This window comes from Urocitellus parryii, chromosome 1, assembly GCF_045843805.1.
Source record: "Urocitellus parryii isolate mUroPar1 chromosome 1, mUroPar1.hap1, whole genome shotgun sequence".
Classification (NCBI taxonomy): domain Eukaryota; kingdom Metazoa; phylum Chordata; class Mammalia; order Rodentia; family Sciuridae; genus Urocitellus; species Urocitellus parryii.
The window spans coordinates 20592987-20611705 of record NC_135531.1 but is presented as its reverse complement, the minus strand read 5'-3'; the positions used below and the strand labels follow the sequence as shown (position 1 = coordinate 20611705).

Genomic DNA, 18719 nt, shown 5'->3' with positions numbered 1-18719 from the left:
TTGATCTAGAAATACAATGACCTAGAAATAAATCTTTATTGCATTAATCCACAAATATATCAGGTATTGTTTATCAAAACAATTCACCTCTCTAATTAGTACAACCAGCCTAGAAAATAAGAAAATTACTAAATTATTAATTTATAGGGTACATTGTCATGTACTTTTTAAAAAAAAATTTTAATTCTTTTTTTGAGGGGGTGGTATTAGGGACTGAACCCAGAGACCCTTTACCACTGAGCTATATGCCCAGTCCTTTTTATTTTTTTGAAGACAGGGTCTCACTAAGTTGCTAACGACGGACGGTCTTGAACTTGCGATCCTCTTGTCTCAGCTTCCCAAGCCACTGGCTCGGATTACCCAGTTCCTGTATTATTTTTTTATTTTGAACATTTTTTCTCTTCTTTTTGTACAACTCCCATTAATCAGATATGAACATCCTGGACATAATTTTATATGTACTTGTTTCTATATATGAACTACTTAGTTTATAAACTAAACCCACTGAATCTGAGGTGGGTATCTAAGTAGTGAATCTCTGTATATCAGTGTACATATTTTTTTAAATTAAATGACTACTGATGAAAAGGGCCAATTCACCATCTTTTGAATAGAGCAGTAATTTCTTTCAGTGAGTGAAAAGTAAAATATCTATGATTTTAAAATATTAATAGTTACTAATGGCTTTTAACAACAATAGCAAGAATTCACAAGGATATAATTTCTTTAAAATTTTCTTAAAAATCAAGTGGAGTTTTATTTGGGGGAAAAAAATAACTTTTTCCCTTCTCTTACTGGCAACTGAACCCAGGGATGTTTTAGCACTAAGCTATATCCCCAGTCCTTTTTATCTTTTCATTTTGAGACAGTCTCACTAAATTGCTGAGGCTGGCCTGGAACTTGGGATCCTCCTGCCTCAGAAAGAGTCACTGGGATTACAGGAGTGAACCAGTACATCTAGCAAAAATTATACACTTTACAAGCTTGTTAGACTATAAATCTATAAACTACCATGAAAAAGCTCTGAAAGAAAATAAAAAGGATATAAACATCAGGTAGCATGACAGAGCAGAGACACAAAGCAAGAACGTAAAATATAGATTCCTGATAAGTTTACCAAGAAAAATGAAACATTGGAGGAAAAAAGTATCTTTTTATACAGTCTACAAATATTTCTCTTGGGATCTTCCTGCACCAGGAGAATCTTACAATTTCTGGAAAAACTAGAAAAATTTAGCTAAATAATAATCCATAAATTAGCTCACAATTGAGAATTCACCTTAACCCTTATACAGAAAAGGTACAAATTACCTTCCCTTTATATTCTCCTTAAAATACTTCAAATGCAAATCTTAAAGCTGGAATGCAAATTTTCCCAACAAAAAGTGTGGTTTTATTTTGTTTAGGTACAGCAATTGAACCCAGGGGCACTTAATGACTGAGCCATGTCCCCAGCCCCTTTTTTTATTTGTTATTTTGAAACAGGGTCTTGCTAAATTGCTTAGGGCCTCCAATTGCTGGGATGGCTTTGAACTTGTAATCCTCATGTCTCAGCCTCCCAAATACAGGGATTACAGGCTTGAGCCCCTGTGCTGAGCTAAAAAGGTTTTATTTAACAACAGTAACTATGGTAAATGTACCTTAAGGTATAATATGAAATTTTCTCCAGATTATCTCATTTTATATCATTGCTTTTTCTTTTCTCTTGACATTTCAAAGAGTAAGTCCAAAGATCTTCCCTTAAATATCAACTATTCATTTAGGTATTTCATAATCTTTCCCTGATCTAGTTTTTAAACCTGTTCCAGAAAACATTTTCTCTAGAAATATGCTATATTTCTTACTCTGGATTTTAATTACAATAAATTTTACAGCAGAAGGACTTCACTGTACTTCCTTAAGTATTGTGAGGGGCACTAAGTTAACTATAAATTATATCCCACAGAATTAGAAGTCAAAAGAACCAGAAGTTAAATATTGCCCTAAACGCTGATTCTTATTCCAATCTACCTACTTTCATCATCAACTCTTTCAATGTTGAAGGCTCTGCTATGCTGATTCAGACTTAGTTGCTGTTCATGAAGGTCCACAGGAATGGGGTTTATGCCAGTCCCTTCAAGGTATAACCTGATACGCTGCCTCCATAACCACCTTAGAAGAGTAAAGAAAAGAAAGTTAGGCTAAAATAGAATACACTACACTAAGGATTAGACAAAATAATAAATTTAAAAAGTAAAAATGCATATTCAAAACAGGCTATTCTATGATAAATTATACCAGAAACACCTAAAATCCAGGTTCCTGTTCAAAGACAGATTCGGATGTTTATTTTTCTTTTCAGTTATAATAGAAATACCTAATATATTCATACAAAGTCTTCCAAGTAATTTGAACAAAAATGAAACCCTTTTATCAGGAATCCATTAAGTCCTGGACAATTGAGCTAGACATAGTCTTATATTTTCCTCAGCAAAAAGTATTATACAAAAAAAAAAAAAGTATTCTAAAATCAAAAAAGTATCATGTTAAGGTGGTTGTATTATATTCCCCCAAAATTTCATAATGATGGTATTTTTAAGGCAATAAAAGGAAAAAGATTAAAAAGTAACAAATGTAACATTACACTAAAGTCTTATATGATGCTTTTGGTAAAAGTAAAGAGAAAAGGAATTGTGTTTAATTGATTTCAAAACCAATAGGACAGATTCTGCTGGGTAAGCATACAAAAGTATATTCCCACTTGGGGAGTTATAGTAATTTCTATAGGTATCAAATTTCTGAAATGACCTAGAAACTGAAATCAATGATAATAAAGTGATTCTAGAAAAGTCAAGATTTTGGAGTGCAGTTGAGTAGGAAGAATAACTTTTGTTCTATAACACAAAAGGATGACTATAGTTGACATTAACTGAATATTTCAAAATATCTAGTAGAAAGGATTTCGAATGTTCTCAATGCAAAGAAATAATAAATGTCTGAGGTGATGAATATGCCAATTACCCTGATCTGATCATTATACATTATATACATCCATCAAAATGTAACATTCTATCCTATAAATATGTATAATTACTATGTGTCAAAATAAAAACTTTTTTTTAAAAAGTTAAAACAATTTTGTAAATATATAGGGAAAAAAGTTTCTTCAAACTACAAAAAAGTAGTCCAACTTGGCTTTCCCTATCTCATATATAACCAGCTAACCCTATCTCAGGTTCTGTATCCACTATCCTCTTTTCATGAACACATGAAGTAAAAAGAAACTTTTTAAAATCCCCTCTCTGCTTCTCAAGAAACACATCATATGTAAGACAGAGATACCAGGAATCTCAGCACTGCTGGATTAAATATCCAACCCTACATTCATTACTGGATAAAATATAAATATAAAAAATACAAAATCTCAGAATTTGAACCTTTAATTTTAACAGTTTTAACCATTTTTCTATTAAACTGCTAAAAACATATTATAAGGTTAAGAAAGTAGAGACAGGTCTCTATCACACTGAAAAAGAAAAAATTTTACTTGTATTTAAGGCCAAGTAACATTTGTCAAGGTTCTTTTACAGGATTCCAAGTGGACTAGGGGAAGGTAAATCTGATCTGTTCATGACTCAAGTGATATATTACATTTTATGGCTACTGCTATAACTATGAAATAATCCAAATATCTGACTTGTTCCATTTAAAAAACATCATTACTAATAGTACATACTTATTAAATATAAAAACAATAGTAAAAAAATTCCTACCTGAACTCACCACAATAGAACTTCTGTAAGGCTTCTGGGAAGGAATGTGTATATCGAACAGGCAGACATAAGTGACCCTCTGACCTTTATATTAAAAGAGATTTTAGGGTGGTGTAAAGGGGAGAAGAAAAAAGGTGAAGGAAAAAAATTCAAAAAGTATCACTAAATTACAAAAATCAATTAGAAAAATTTTAAAATTCTACTCTATACTTCATTTTTTTGCCATGGAACTGTCTGTACTTTCAACAAGAATGGAAATAGTAGTTGACATCAGTTTTAATGTCATAATATAAAGTTCCCACATTATGGTGAAACTAAAAATAAGAGCAAATCTACTATTAACTACTCTGTTATCTAATAGTTTAGTGATATTTGCATTTTACCTTTAAATTTTTTAACTATTACCTTTGGACAACCCACTTTAGTATCAATATCCTTATTTCTAAAATCATGATAAAACCATCAACCATGAAAGGTTATTCTGAGGAATCAAATTATTTATACAAAAGCATTTTGAACCATAATCCCTTTTTAAATGTCATTTAAGATATTCTTAAATAAAAAGAGAACTAAGAAAGTTTAAGTCAATTTTCATTTATTAAAAAAAAATATAAGGATGAACTTCAACAAATTCATAGATTGAAGAAGAAAACAAATTGCAAATTTCAAAGTGTTAAGATTCCCTGTAAGTTGCTACAGGAAAATGAGACCATATGGCTCCCAATAAAGTCCAGCAAGACAACACATCATCAATTGTATGCTGCTTTGATCTTGAAGGAATGACTGAAGGCAGCCTTGACAAAATAAACTCGTGACAACAAATTTAAATTAATTTATAAGCATAAAGTGAGGAGACAAAAGGTTTTGCCAAGTTGTGACTAGTCAGTTCCTTCATCTAAGAGGGTCAACACTGAAGCTAAGAAAAGACAGGGTCTAAGTTTTTAAATTTTTTATTCACTGTAATACTTCACACAGTGTTAAGTATATAAAAGGTCTCAACAATCATTTGATAGAACAATACCTGAGGTCAACAGCAAGTCTGAAACACTGTAGAGAGAAGGATCTCTCATGAGATTATAGTCACATCTCAATCAGGACTGCAAGTTTCTGAGGGCTTGACATGAGCTATCAGATCCACTTTCAGGTTGCTCAATGTTGGCAAACTGCTGCTGGCTGTTGGCAGGAGGCCTCAATTTCTCTCCTTGAGAGGCTCTCCAAAGGGCTGCTTGAGTGACCTCACATCATATAACTGACTTACCCCAGAATGAGCAATCCAAAAAAATATTACAGAAGTTGCAATATACCATTTATGACTGGCCTTGTAATCCTCACATTGTCAAACCATATTTTGTTGGTCCGATAGACCAGCCCTGATTGAAAACAGAGGGAGAGAGGACACAGAGAATATAAATACCCAGAGGCTGGCTACCGCTTGTCCTCTACTCATTTTCAATATTAATCATTCAAATGTTCATTATTTACCAAGCTCAGTAGAGTAGTTAAAGAATACAGAAGACAGACTGAAATCACATCTAATTTATATGAATGAGTCTAAGTGTGTGAACCATCTTGGAAATGGATACTCCATACCAAGTGAAGCCTTCAGATGCCTGCAGCCAAGCTGATGTCTGACTATGACCTCAGGAGAGACCCCCAGCCCCAAACTACCCAGCCATCCTCCTCCTGAATTCCCGATACAAAGGGAACACAAGAAATAATAAATAATCGTTTAAGGCCACTAGGTTTGCAAGTGATTTGTTATGTAACATTTCATATCAACCCTGAAGGCAATCAAAAGTTAATTATTGGACTAATGATCTCAATTATTTACACTCAGGGAATATTTACACAGCTAGATTGAAGTCCTAACCCTGCTCCTTAAGACCATTTAATTAATCAGTCATTTTTCAAATGTTTATTGCCCTACACAAAAAATTATGCTAATGATAGAAATTAAAATACAAGGTCCTAAATGTATAGTCTAACAGAAGAGATAAACAGAAAACAATATAAAGGGAATGCTCTCTGGATACAGACTCCAGTTAGAACTCAGGAGAGGAACTGGTCTTGAATAAACAAAAACTATAGAAATGAATTTGCATACTCAGTCTTAAAGGAATGGCTAAGGATAGGCTGGCAGAGGTACATATAAAAGCACACACATATAAAATGAGCATTCCAACCAGTGGTGGCACACGTCTGTAATCCCAGCAGCTCAGAAAGCAGGAGGATCACAAATTCAAAGCTGCCTCAACAATTCAGCGAAGCCCTAAGCAACTTAGCAAGTCCCTGGATATGTGGTTCAGTGGTTAAGCACTGCTGGGTTCAATCCCTGGTACCAAAAAAAAAAAAAAAAAAAAAAAGGCATTCTGGAGAAGTCTCACCTTTTCAAATCATGTACTATTTTATGTATCAACAAAGCTTCTCACCAGAGTAAGAGCAGCTCAGAGCCTCCATACATGGTATTAGCAGATATTCATACAGTTAGATTTTGTCCTAAGCCTTTAGGAAGAATCCTAGGCTGTTCCCAGAAGGGGTTCAATATGTGTATATAACTTTGTAGCTGAAGAATAGAATGCCTGTGAGTATATGAGGATAGATGAAACTAGAAAAGCAGATAAGTAACAGACGTTGAAAGATCATACATATTAACTAAGGAATTTGCAATGTCTCTTAAAGGCAACAGGAAAATCCTAAAAATTTTTTAATTAAATCTTTTCATTAAGGTTTGAATATGAGGTGTCCCTGTATTAATGCTCCTGTGTTAATGAAGGTGAAATGAAAGCTATAACTTAATCAATAGATGAATCCATTTGATGGATTAATAATTTGAATGAACTAACCGGGTAGTAACTGTAGGCAGGTAGGTCATGGCCAGAAGCAGCAGATCACTGGGGGCAGGTTTTTGGAATTCATATTTTGTCCCTGATACCTCTCTCTGCTTCCGTGTGATGTTCTGCCTCACCTCAGGACCAAAGCAATGGAATTGGCCAACCATGGACTGAACCTCTGAAACTGTGAACCCAAATAAACTTTCTTCCTCTTGCTCTGTCAGGTAATTTTGTCACAGCAACAAAGAGCTAACACAGAAGAAATGGATATAATCAGATTTACATTTCAGAAGATGGCAAAGTGTAAAAGATGGGTTGGAAGGTAAGAGATTGAGAGTTATTAGAATATTTAAGCTATGCTTAGTGGCAGCCCTAGGACAACCAGCCATGGACTCAAGAATAAGATTCCTTAAACTTAGAATCAATTTGATGATACAGTGAAGGAGAAGTAGTCACATATGTGACTCTGGCATATGTGATGATTCCATTCATCAAGCATGCCAAAGAGAAAAGGAGAGAACATTTGTAGATAGGCTGCATTTTCTTTTGTTTTTGTTTTAATTTCTTTTTTTTTTTTTTTAGTTATAGATGGATCCAATACCTTTATTTTATTTATTTATTTTTATGTGGTGCTGAGGATCGAAACCCAGTGCCTCATGTGTGCTAAGCAAGCACTCTACCACTGAGCTACAACCCCATCCCTGATATGCTGCATTTTCAATACATCCAATCAAAGCCCACAGTGCTAGAATATCATGAAAAAAAGGGAAAAATAATAGAAGAGAAAGAGTACAGAAAGGAGCCAGATAATGTAGAGCTTTGTAAGTCACTGTGATCAACTGTCCCCCAGTTTGCCTGGGACTGACAATTTCCTGGGATACAGCACTTTCAGAATAAAATTAGAAGCTTCCTAGGAAAAGCAGAATGAGTTGGCCAAGCCAGCCTCACCAAAGAATTAAATTCTATTCTGAGTTAGAAGGAAGATCACCATAATACTCTGAGTACAGAAGTCACATAATATCATTGCTAGCTGAAGCAAGAAGAGACTAAAGATGAGAATGGAAGAAAGAAGATGGTATAGAGAATGAAGGAGTAAAAAAAATGGCCCAGAGCATAACAGTAATTAAGCAGTGAACAAAAAGTAAAATCCTTCAAAAGACACAAAGAAGTAGTCATAGAGAAGAAAGCACATCATAAACACCAATGAAGTACACATGCAGCAAATGAACAGTCAACACTACAAACTTTCCAGGAATCTAAAGGACTAAAATGTCCAGTAAACCCAGTAACTAGGAAGCCACTGAGATGTAAGGCAAACGCATCATCAATGAACTAGTCAGGGGAAAATTCAGAAAGAAAAAAAAAAAAAAACGCAAAGGTTTAGAAATAATTGGGCAGTGAGGAAGCAGAGATAAAAAGCTAGGGGCTAAAGGGAAGGAGATGGGATAATAAACAACAGCGAAATTTTCTTGTATAAACAGAAGTCTGGCTAAGAGATTTAAGGCTAAGAGAAAGTAGATGCAAAAGAAGAGAGGGAAAAAGGAACAAATCATAGAACAAGATTTTTTCCCCCTGAGAAAAATTAGGAAGTTTCATTTCTTGTGTGAGAAAAGAGGGAAGGAGGGAAGGAGGGAGGGAGGGAAGGAAGGAGGGAGGGAGGGAAGGAAGGAGGGAGGGAGGGAGGGAGGGAGGGAGGGAGGGAGGGAGGGAAGGGAGGAAGGAAGGGAGGGAGGGAGGGAGGGAGGGAGGGAGGGAGGGAGGGAGGAAGGAAGGAAGGAAGGGAGGGAGGGGATAAGAGCAGTATTGAAAAGCTTAGGAGCCAATCTTAAAGTAGCCACCACAGGAAATGGGAAAGAGAGATGACCAGGGCTGCCTGTACAGTCAACTCTAAGGATCCTGTTCTAAGCCCTGAAGACTTCAACTTGGAAGTGCCCACGTTTCTATGATCTCTTTCCCCAGATATCTTTCCAACTCTATTATAGTAGTAGAAAGAATATAACAGACTGATGTAGGAATGAATAAAAATATTTAAGAAATTGTCAAGAAAGTAAATAAAGTGAAGAATTAAATGAAGAAAAAAAGGGAGGCTAAGCACTCGTTCAAAGGGCGGATTTACTGGGATAAGGGAATAAAACTGCTGTTAAGGTAGGAGACTATGTTCAGAGTGGATTGTAAAGAAGGGAAAATTCCAAATGATCATGAAGTCCAGGTATGGTAATGGCTGTGAATGACTGGAATAAAATAAGGTTAAATACCAGTGAAGCTAGAAAAGAAAAGAAAATAAACACAATAGTGTTTGGATAGGTCTACTCTTGAAGTAAATCAGAACCATCAGCATAATTAGGAATGTAATAATTAGGAAGGACAGAAGATGGAATATTATTAACTTATCCCTCTTCAGCACATATCAAAAGTCCCAACATACATTTGTTCAAGAGTTCAGGTCTATTCTACCACAGATCCTACTCTCAAACAACCTAAAAAGCTAAATATGAGGATTAGTCCATCCCATAACACAATTAACACCAACACCAGAGAGATGCATATGTATTTCTCTGTCTGAGCAATAATTAGATCTGTCCTTGAAAATGCACATAACAGACAACCCTAGTAAAGACGGTGAATCATTCTACATGGCAAATTTTTATCACTGTTTTTGGAACATGATTCTAATGTTCATGGTAGCCAGAAATGCTGATGCTTCTATTTAAATATCATGTACCACAGTAAAATTCCTCTAACAGAGCCTAACAGTATGACTACAGTAAATAAAAAATAGTTTGCAAATTTTAAGATTTCTCATACATACTATATTAAAAAGCATAGAATTATTTGTACATATAACTTGAAAAGAAAAAAAAAAACTCACAAACAAAATGCAAAAAGAACCTGTTCTTCCTTACCGTTCTGGATCAGTGTTTACCCCTATAACTGGTTTCAGTCTATCCAAGACTTTACTTGCTGCCAGAAGCATTGTGCCATCACCTGTGACAAAAGACATAACCAGACCTATGTTTTACAACCTGTTTTTTTACATCATTTTCAAAACGACCACCTTTGTTTTAACAATCACATCCTACCATGTTGACTGCCAGAGCCTCGCCCTCTTCCTTTCTACCTCCTCCACCTATGTTATCATCCCCACCACTCTAATTCTGAATTTCAAAGGTGGCAAAACTGACATGGTAAGCAGAAAAATTCTTTGCTGCTGGGTTGTCCTGTGCATACAGAATGTTTAGCAACCTGTCTACCCAGCTGGGAACCACTGCTCCAATCCCAAAATTTATCTTTCCTCCTCCTATAACACCAGTCCAAATTCACAAATTATTTTAGTGAGAACACATGAAGTGTCCAACTTTAGAGTCTTCTAACAACTATTGTCAATGTAAAGGTTTAGTATGGATGGTCAGTAACAATAATACAGTTCAGGGAAAAAAAATTAGTGTAAGTATACTGGAGCCAAAAAGAGACAGAATTTATCTAATTTCACTACACTATCAACTTCATTTTTTCTTTTTTTAAAGACTAGCATAAACCAAAATACAATTAAAACTAATCCTCTGAACTATATTTAAAGTTAAAAGCACACTTTAAACATACACACAGAAATACATATGTGAAACCTCACCGTAAGATCATTAATTATAAATATGGAATATTATATAAAACAGAGATGTTTCTTCAGGCATGGTGGCACACACCTATAATCTCAGCAACTCTGGACACTTGAGGAGGCAGGAAGATTGCAACTTCAAGAACAGCCTCATCAACTTAGCAAAACTCTGTCTCAAAAGTAAGAAATAAAGAGGGCTAGGGATATCTTAGTGGTAGAGCATTCCTGGGTTCATTCCCCAGTACCACAAAAATAAAGAAATGAATAAATAAAACTTGCCTGTTTCAAAACTTATCCTTAAAAAAAGGGGTGGGGGGGAGACTGGGGATATGGCTCAAGCTGTAGCGCACTCGCCTAGCATACGCGGGGCGCTGGGTTCGATCTTCAGCACCACATAAAAATAAAATAAAGATGTTGTGTCCACCGAAACTAAAAAATAAATATTAAAAAATTCTCTCTCGGGCTGGGGATGTGGCTCAAGCGGTAGCGCGCTCGCCTGGCATGCGTGCGGCCCGGGTTCGATCCTCAGCACCACATAGAAACAGAGATGTTATGTCCGCCGAGAACTACAAAAAATAATAAATATTAAAATTCTCTCTATCTCCCTCTCTCACTCTCTTTTTTAAAAAAAAAAAATCTCTCTCTCTCTCTCAAAAAAAAAAAAAAAATTTGTCTTCCGGTAGGACTCCAAAGTCTTGAAAATAGCTATATGCAAACATATTTGGAAATAACATGTATTAAAGAACGTTTCACAATCCAACATCTTTATTTCTATAAGACAGTTACCTCCTGCAGCTATGACTGCATCTGCCCACCGAACAGTCTCTTCATCATATTCTCTCCTCTTTACCAGACGAACCTCAATTCCTTCTTTCCTAAGATAAAAAAGTAAAGGTTTTATAAAATTTTCATTGATAACATATAATATGGGTAGGTTTTCTGAGAGGCAAAAGAGACATAAAATAATTTTATGTTGCATAAGCAAATCCATGTGTAGCTTTATACAATTTATTTTCAATTAATAACAATAGCCAATTAACTATGATAAGTCAGGAGGCAAATGAATAAACTAAAAGGTATCACCAGAGTCTCCAAAGTGCTTTAAAAACATTCTTTATAACTAACAACAGTACTGATCAATCAGAATTTCATCTCATTTTCTCTACTCCTTCTGAGACTAAAATGTATTGATAAAAAGTGGTTCAAAAGACTAAAACTAGACAATTTTTTATAAAATCTAATAGCTGTTATTTGAAATTCAACACATTTCACTGAGTGGCAGACACTAAAACAGAGAATAAAATACTTTGCAATTTTCATGTTCTCATACTGATTCTCTAGTACACACATAAACATTTAATGACTACATTAGTCCCAGGTTAACTTCTTTCTTAATAATTTTCAAACACTCAAAATAATATTATAATAAATACCATATAATCTACAATTCTTCTTTAAGAAATAAAACATTATATATATATACAATTGTAGCCTGCTGTATACTGAATTAACTCTTTGCATTAAAGGCACTTCTGTGGCAGACCAAATAACTGAAAATACCTATGAAATTTTCAGAGTACAATAAAAATTTCCTTTCAGAAAGCTATAAAATCAGGTCCATTAATCTCAACATAATATTCTAAAAAATTATTTTATCATGACAATTTTTACTAAAAATTTAAGGATTAGCTACTAGTACAAAATAAAAAATTCCAAGTCTTAAACATAAAAGCCCACCCATGACCCCATCCCACAGACTTACCGTAAACTATCTATAATATGTTCTACATTTTTGGTGTGAATATGATGTCGTTCAAGTAGTCCACTGTAGCTAGAGCCTTTCAATGCAAGCTGTATCAAAATATAAGAAATGTTGTTTTACTATTTATTATATATGATGTTATAATATTATATCTTTTAAAAGACCTATATAGAATTTTCTTATAGGTATATTTTAATGACTATCTGTGAAACCTACAAGGTCAAATTGAACTAGAAAGTCTGATTTCAGACAAGCTTAATTTAGTCTGAATATCAAATATAGCATTAAGTTTAAACAGGATCTCAAAACTGCAAGTTTTAAAGTTTAACGGGTTTTTTTGTTTGAGTGTTTCTTTTTACTATATTACCTATAGTTTCTTTTTACTATATTACCTGAAGACCAAAGACAAACTAATATTGTTAGAGGCACTTAGGATGACCTTTATTCCACTTGGATTTACTATTCTTGTGTTCAGACTTACAAACTGTATTTGAAATTTACCCTACACAATTTACACAAAGAGTTGATTAGCCCCCTGAGAAAGGACTTTTTAATTTATAGTCACATATCCTTCAACATTTATTTTTCCTAATTGGTTGGAGTAGTACTGTATAACTATCTTACCATTAATAGTTTCTTTTTAAAGTATATGTCTTCTAAATAATCCACAGAGTAAAATGTTGAGAGAAGCTCAGAAATATCCTCAATGAACATCCATTTTAATCAAGTAGAAAATCTGTACGTTGGAGTGAATGCTAGTAGAATTCAAAAGCATGTTATTTTTCTTCCCTCTTCCAAATTCCTTTATAACTCTCTTTATGGTACAGAATCAACTTTTCAAGTACTTATCCAATATAAAATCTTAAGTGTTTTATTTTATTTTAAATCACTATACTATTTACTAAATAACATATAAGGTAAAAGCAAATTTTAAACAATAATCTTAATGAGTATTTGTTTTCTTTTCCTTTTTGAGGAGGGAGAGGGATTGTCAGGGATTGAACCCTGGGCCTTATGCATGCCAGATAAACACTATGCCAAATCCCAGTCCTTCCTGTTCTGGACAGGGTCTCAGCAACTTGCCTAGGCTGGTCTCACACTTGTGATCTTACTGCCTCAGCCTCCTGTGTGCCATCTTGTCCCCCTTTCATTTTACTTTTTTAAAGTTATAAACACTAACAATATGGAGGATGCATAAAGAAAATTTTAAAATAACCTTATTACTCTGGGATAATTTGTGTTAATACTTTGTTACCTGTGTTTCCAGTCTTTTGCCTACAAATACTAAGAGTATTAAAATAGTTTGGTCCTCATTTTACAATCTAAGGATAACATATGTTCCTCAAAAAAGGAGCTAAAGAAACATTTGACTACTGTGAAAATACATAGTTGACAATTCTCAGTAGATCAGAGAGTTGTCAAGAATTTATTGCCTATCCATAAACCTCATTATATTTAGAGCCAATCAATGTCAAAATGTTATTTTAGAAGGGAAGTATGGCAAGGTGATAACTGGATAATCCTTCATCTACTTTAATCAATAAATCAGGTTTAAAAAACTATTCTTAGAGAAGAATTTCTAATTATGGATGAACAAAGCATTAATATTCAGACTACTGCTGTCATTACTCAGCCATGGATTGATTGACCAAAATTGGACTACCTACCTCCCAAAAGTACAGACTGAAGTGTCTTTCTTTTCTCTTTTCCTGTGATTGCTAGTTTCAAGGCTTTAAAAGAAACCTTTATGTTGTACAGATGATTCCAAACTGCTATCCCTAACGTTTAGGGTTCAACATGATTTATCCAACTATCTGTTTGACATCTTTCTTAAGATGTCTAATAGGCATCTCAGGTTAACATGTTCAACATCAACCCTTTCATTTTCTACCTCAAGGATTCTCCATGTAAGACTTAAGCCAAAAATCCTCCTTTTCCCCCTTGTTCTCACATCCAGTACTAAATCCTAGGTCTGATACATGTACATCTTTCCTCCTCACCACCACCTCTCATGATCTCACATTTGAATCACTACACAAGTCTCTAATCAGGGCTCCCTACTTCTACTTCTACTCTTGGCCCCTGTAGCATACCATGCATGTCTCACTCTCAGCTTAATGCCGAGAAATATGGAGGTGTCTTGACTATCCAAGGTCTAGCTGATCTGACTTCTGCTCCCTTCTCCTACCTCATTCTCTTTTCATTCCCTACAGTCTAGTCTCATTGGCTTATTCTCACAAAGCTGTTTCTTCTTTGCTTGCTGGAATGTTCTCTATCCCCCAGCACAATCCTGGCTCTTCTCTACTTCGGGTTGTGAGGACAGTAGCTATTGGTGCTGCAGTCTCAGCGACAACAGCCACCACCGCCAATTAATCCATTCCAAACCTGTTAGCTTCCTTAAAAGCATTTATCACACCTAAGATTATCTTGGGTATTTTTAAAAAATCTCTTTGTCTCCCCTTCCTAGTATGTAAATACCAGGAGAGCAGTGATCTTATATTGTTCACCACTGTACCCTCAGTGCCTAGGTGCTGGACAAGTAAGTATTTATTCAATAGATTCATTCATTCGTGCATGTTTCAGCTTTGGGAGTGGGATTGCTTAGGACACGTTTCAGAAAAGCAGAATAGGACACAAGCAGATACCGTAGAAGATAACTCAGCTAAGTGACAAAAGTGTGCAAAACAGGTCATCTTTACCTGGTCAAGAGGAAACACAGGAAGATTAGTTATTGTAGTACATTATTTTGTTACAGGAATTGCTTTTCACGATCACTTTACAGTGAACACTTTATGTAGAATTAAGCTCTAAAACATTATATGTATTCAATATACTGACTACTGTGTTCTTTTTTTCCCCTGTGTTCATTTAAGAATTAGTTGAGTTTGATCAAATGTATTTTAAATGGAGCACTGAAAGTTGCCAAGGACTCCAAGAATGAATACAAATACACAATAAGTTTATTACAACATTTTGTCAAATTGACTGCTTCTGACCTGCTGCAAATAAAACTTTTAAAGATAGCTTAAACTGCAATTCCCCATCCAAATTTTTGATATGTTACAATTTTGGGTTTGGACTATATAAACCTTAGCCCTGTAAATTCTATTCTGTTATTTAGAAATGTATGAATTCACTTCCTTGTCCTCAGGAGGCTCCAGGAAATTCAGATACTCAGCAGCTGATTAAGTGGCTTAAGACAGTGAAAAAGTCTAATTTGTGGGGGAAAAAATCTTTGAGAACAAAAACTTCAACTTTTCTATGATTGCTAGCAAAACTAAAATTTCTTAAATTCCAAGTCTAAATATGAAGTTCACTTAGTATCAGAATACTTAGCATTGGAGCAGAAATGTCATTTCATAAATTCTTATTCCCACTCAAACTTCTTCTCGTAAACTAATTGTCTAATAAATCATGTTCAACATTCATTTAGCAAATACAGGTCTTTGTATTACTTATTTTCCTTAAAGCTCCAGCTGGATGGCTGACTGAACTTTATTAACAAGAAGTAATCTAGGGAGTTGGGTATATAGCTTAGTTGGTAGAGTGACTCCCACACACAAGGCCCTAGCACCACAAAAAAAAAAAAAAAAAAAAAAAGTAATCTAGGCAGATAAGTGAGAAAGCATTTAAGAAAATCACTTAAACAGCATCAACTAGAAAGTTTTAACGTACTATTCAACTGGCTCTTACATTTGTATAATATGCAAAAACTGGTAAAAATTTTAATATTTCTGAAAATACCAATTTTAAACATCTTAGTCACCAAAAAATGAGAACAACATGAATTCTTATGTTTTACAAAAGGTTAGAGAAGAAATGTAGAATGCATTCTGATGTCTGCAATGTTCCACATTAGTAGCCAAATAATTTTTTCAAAACTTGTTAATCCTTCTCTCCATTAAAAATAATGAATATAAAGACACTTAAAGGTGCATCTAAATGGATAAATAACATATGGTATATACACACAATGGAATATTACTCAGCCATAAAGAAGAATGAAATTGTGGCATTTGCCAGTGAATGAATGGAACTGGAGAATATCATACTAATGAAATACGCCAATCCCAAGTAGCCAAAGGCCAAATGTTCTCTCTGATATATGGATTCTAATCCATAACAAGGGAGGGTAAGAAGGAGAAGTATAAAGTTCATTGGACTAAACAAAGGATAATGAAGGGAAGGGAGTGGAAATGGGGGGAATAGGAAGACAGTGGAATGAATCAGACATAACTCTCCTATGCTCAAATATGAATATGCAGCCAGTATAACTCCACATCATGTACAACCACAAGAATGGGATCCTAATTGGAATAGGTTGCACTCCTTGTAATATGTCAAAATACACCCTACTGTCATGTATCTCAAAACAATAAAAAGGTGCATCTAAAATATCTATAGACGAATACATTTCAGTAGTAAGCAACATTTTCTCCTATAAAAACTGCCAAAAAGCCAGACTTTGCACATTTTAAGGTCAGATGTTACAGTTTTATAATTTTCTAAGTGGTCTGTGACACTTTCATTAAATTATCACCAACATTTTTTTCTTAATCCAAACAAACACATTACAATTACAAATTTTAAAACTTGGTTTACCACTCATTTGAGTGTTACTATTTTGTACTTCAAGCAATTTCTATGAAAGCTCAATAAGAGAAGGCATTCTATCTTCTTAAATTTAATACATCTGAGATGCAAACTTTTGAGATAAGAGCTTAAATAAATGCACTCTGAATAATTTAAGTATCCTTAAAGTCATACACACTTAACCAAGTGGTAGACTCAGTATTACTAAAAATTGCCTAATTAAGAATTAGTAAATCCAATATTCACCTATTATGTTCAGGCCTAGTGCACTGACCCCTACAGATTTTTTTTAGATATATCTGATATTTACCTTGGATGATTTCTATTCACTTACTCTTTTTCCCAGACTCTCACCTTTACTTCCCCCATTGTTCTCTACTTCAGTGTTCCTTTTGTTAATTCTGTTTACTTCCTCTCTTATACTTGGTATTGCTCCATCTTTGGTATCCTTATCCCCCCACTCCAGGGATTCGACCTACTAAGTACTATAAAAGTTAGTGACTTTAAAATTTATCTTGTCAGTCTAAGCCTTTCTCTTTTAATTTTTTATTTCTTTTTCTTTTTAGTTGTAGATGGACACAATAACTTTATTTATTTCTTAATATGATGCTGAGAAATTGAACCCAGGGCTTCACTTGTGCTAGGCAAGCGCTCTATGACTCAGCTGTAACCCCAGCTCCCCAAGTCTCTCTCTTGAGCTACAGGCTCGAATTTTCAAATGCCTATCTTTACATTCACCCACAGGTAGTTCAAATACATCTCCCCCAAAAGACCTAAACTTGATTACATATCCCCCACCCCTATAATCCTGCTCTTCTGGGCATTATATGTCAGTTAATTTAGTAAACAGAATAAACCCTTAATTCTTCTCTCCCACTTAATCTGCACAGCCAGGCAGTGATGGAAGTCCAATAATTACTCCCATAAACTGTTTTTCCAAAGTGTGTCCAGTACGTGCATACTGGCACTACTGCAGTTCAACTCTTATCAGGGCTAATACAAAAGCTTGTCTTCAGTTTTTCTAAAATAGTTTTTCTTTCAATGTCTTAGACTAATACAATCCCCCAACCATCACAAGTGTGTTTTCATACTATTCCCAAAATGCTAAAGTCATAGAAAAATTGGCCCCCATGCCCTCATTCCAGTGGGAAAATACAAAGAGGCTGAGCAAGGATGGTATTCCACTGTTAAAAAGGTTTGAAACCAACTAGAAGAGAAAGCTAGCTCCTTAGTATGACAGCTCACATCTTATCATGTATAGCCTACCTGCTGGCCTCAATACGCTCACTCCTGAGCAATGATTTTTCAAGCTACCCTTACAATGAATTTTAAGCTGGTTACAATTACAGTTAGCATTCTGATTATACAGAAAATAAAATACACTATGTAACTTGGCTAACCTGTTTCCTGTTTTCTTCTATTTCAAAAGTAAATAGTCACAACATAAAATATTTCTGACGGTGGACTACAGTTTTAAAAGCTTGAGGTTTTGTTAACTGCAAAATAAATTTCACCTTATCTTTCTAGTATTGTTCTGTTCCCTTCACCCATATAAATTCTTCCACATTCTTCGATACTTAATCTAAATATCTTAAAATACATTTCACCCTTATCACACTGGCAAAAATGTTAAAATTTAGCAAGTGTTAAAATGTGTGGATTCAGGGACTCAATCAATGCTTCTGGGAAAAATTATTTGTACTTCTAAATGAAGCTTAACCCAATTATCCAAACAATGTAGTAGTATACAGCATTTAAAATGAACATGTATCAACAAAGTTAAAGTTCAAAATCAACAGTAAATAAGAAAAGCATATTTCTAAAGAATAGACACATATTCTAAAAAATGTATCATTGGATATAACTTTTCAAGACACACAAACTAATGTTATACCTGTCTATGGATACATATTAATAAATGTAGAAATATATGCATAAGAATGATATACACCTGTATAATTCTGGAGAGGTAGGGAGCAGAAAAAGTTGGTTAGATAGGTCTTTCATTGCAACTGTAACATTTTCTTTTAGAAAAACTTGAAGTTAATATGGAAAAAATGTTAATATCAGCTAAGTCTAGATAACTGAATACACAGGTATCTTGTTAAGTTTCTAAAATTTTTCTATAGATTTAAAATAAACCATAACTGAAAAAATCTATTAAAATT

At 34.4% G+C, this 18719-nt stretch overlaps 1 protein-coding gene across 3 annotated transcripts in view; it reads right to left on the bottom strand.

The window, feature by feature from the left end:
* Nadk2 (NAD kinase 2, mitochondrial) overlaps positions 1-18719 on the bottom strand; it is a 46493-nt gene that overhangs the window by 21095 nt on the left and 6679 nt on the right. For all 3 annotated transcript variants that reach the window (XM_026401790.2, XM_077800143.1, XM_026401791.2), the window contains exons 2-6: positions 11959-12047; positions 10983-11071; positions 9487-9568; positions 3753-3836; positions 2015-2151 (exon numbers count right to left, since the gene is read on the bottom strand). In XM_026401790.2, coding sequence (XP_026257575.2) covers positions 2015-2151; positions 3753-3836; positions 9487-9568; positions 10983-11071; positions 11959-12047 — 481 coding nt within the window. The remainder of the gene's footprint in view (positions 1-2014; positions 2152-3752; positions 3837-9486; positions 9569-10982; positions 11072-11958; positions 12048-18719) is intronic.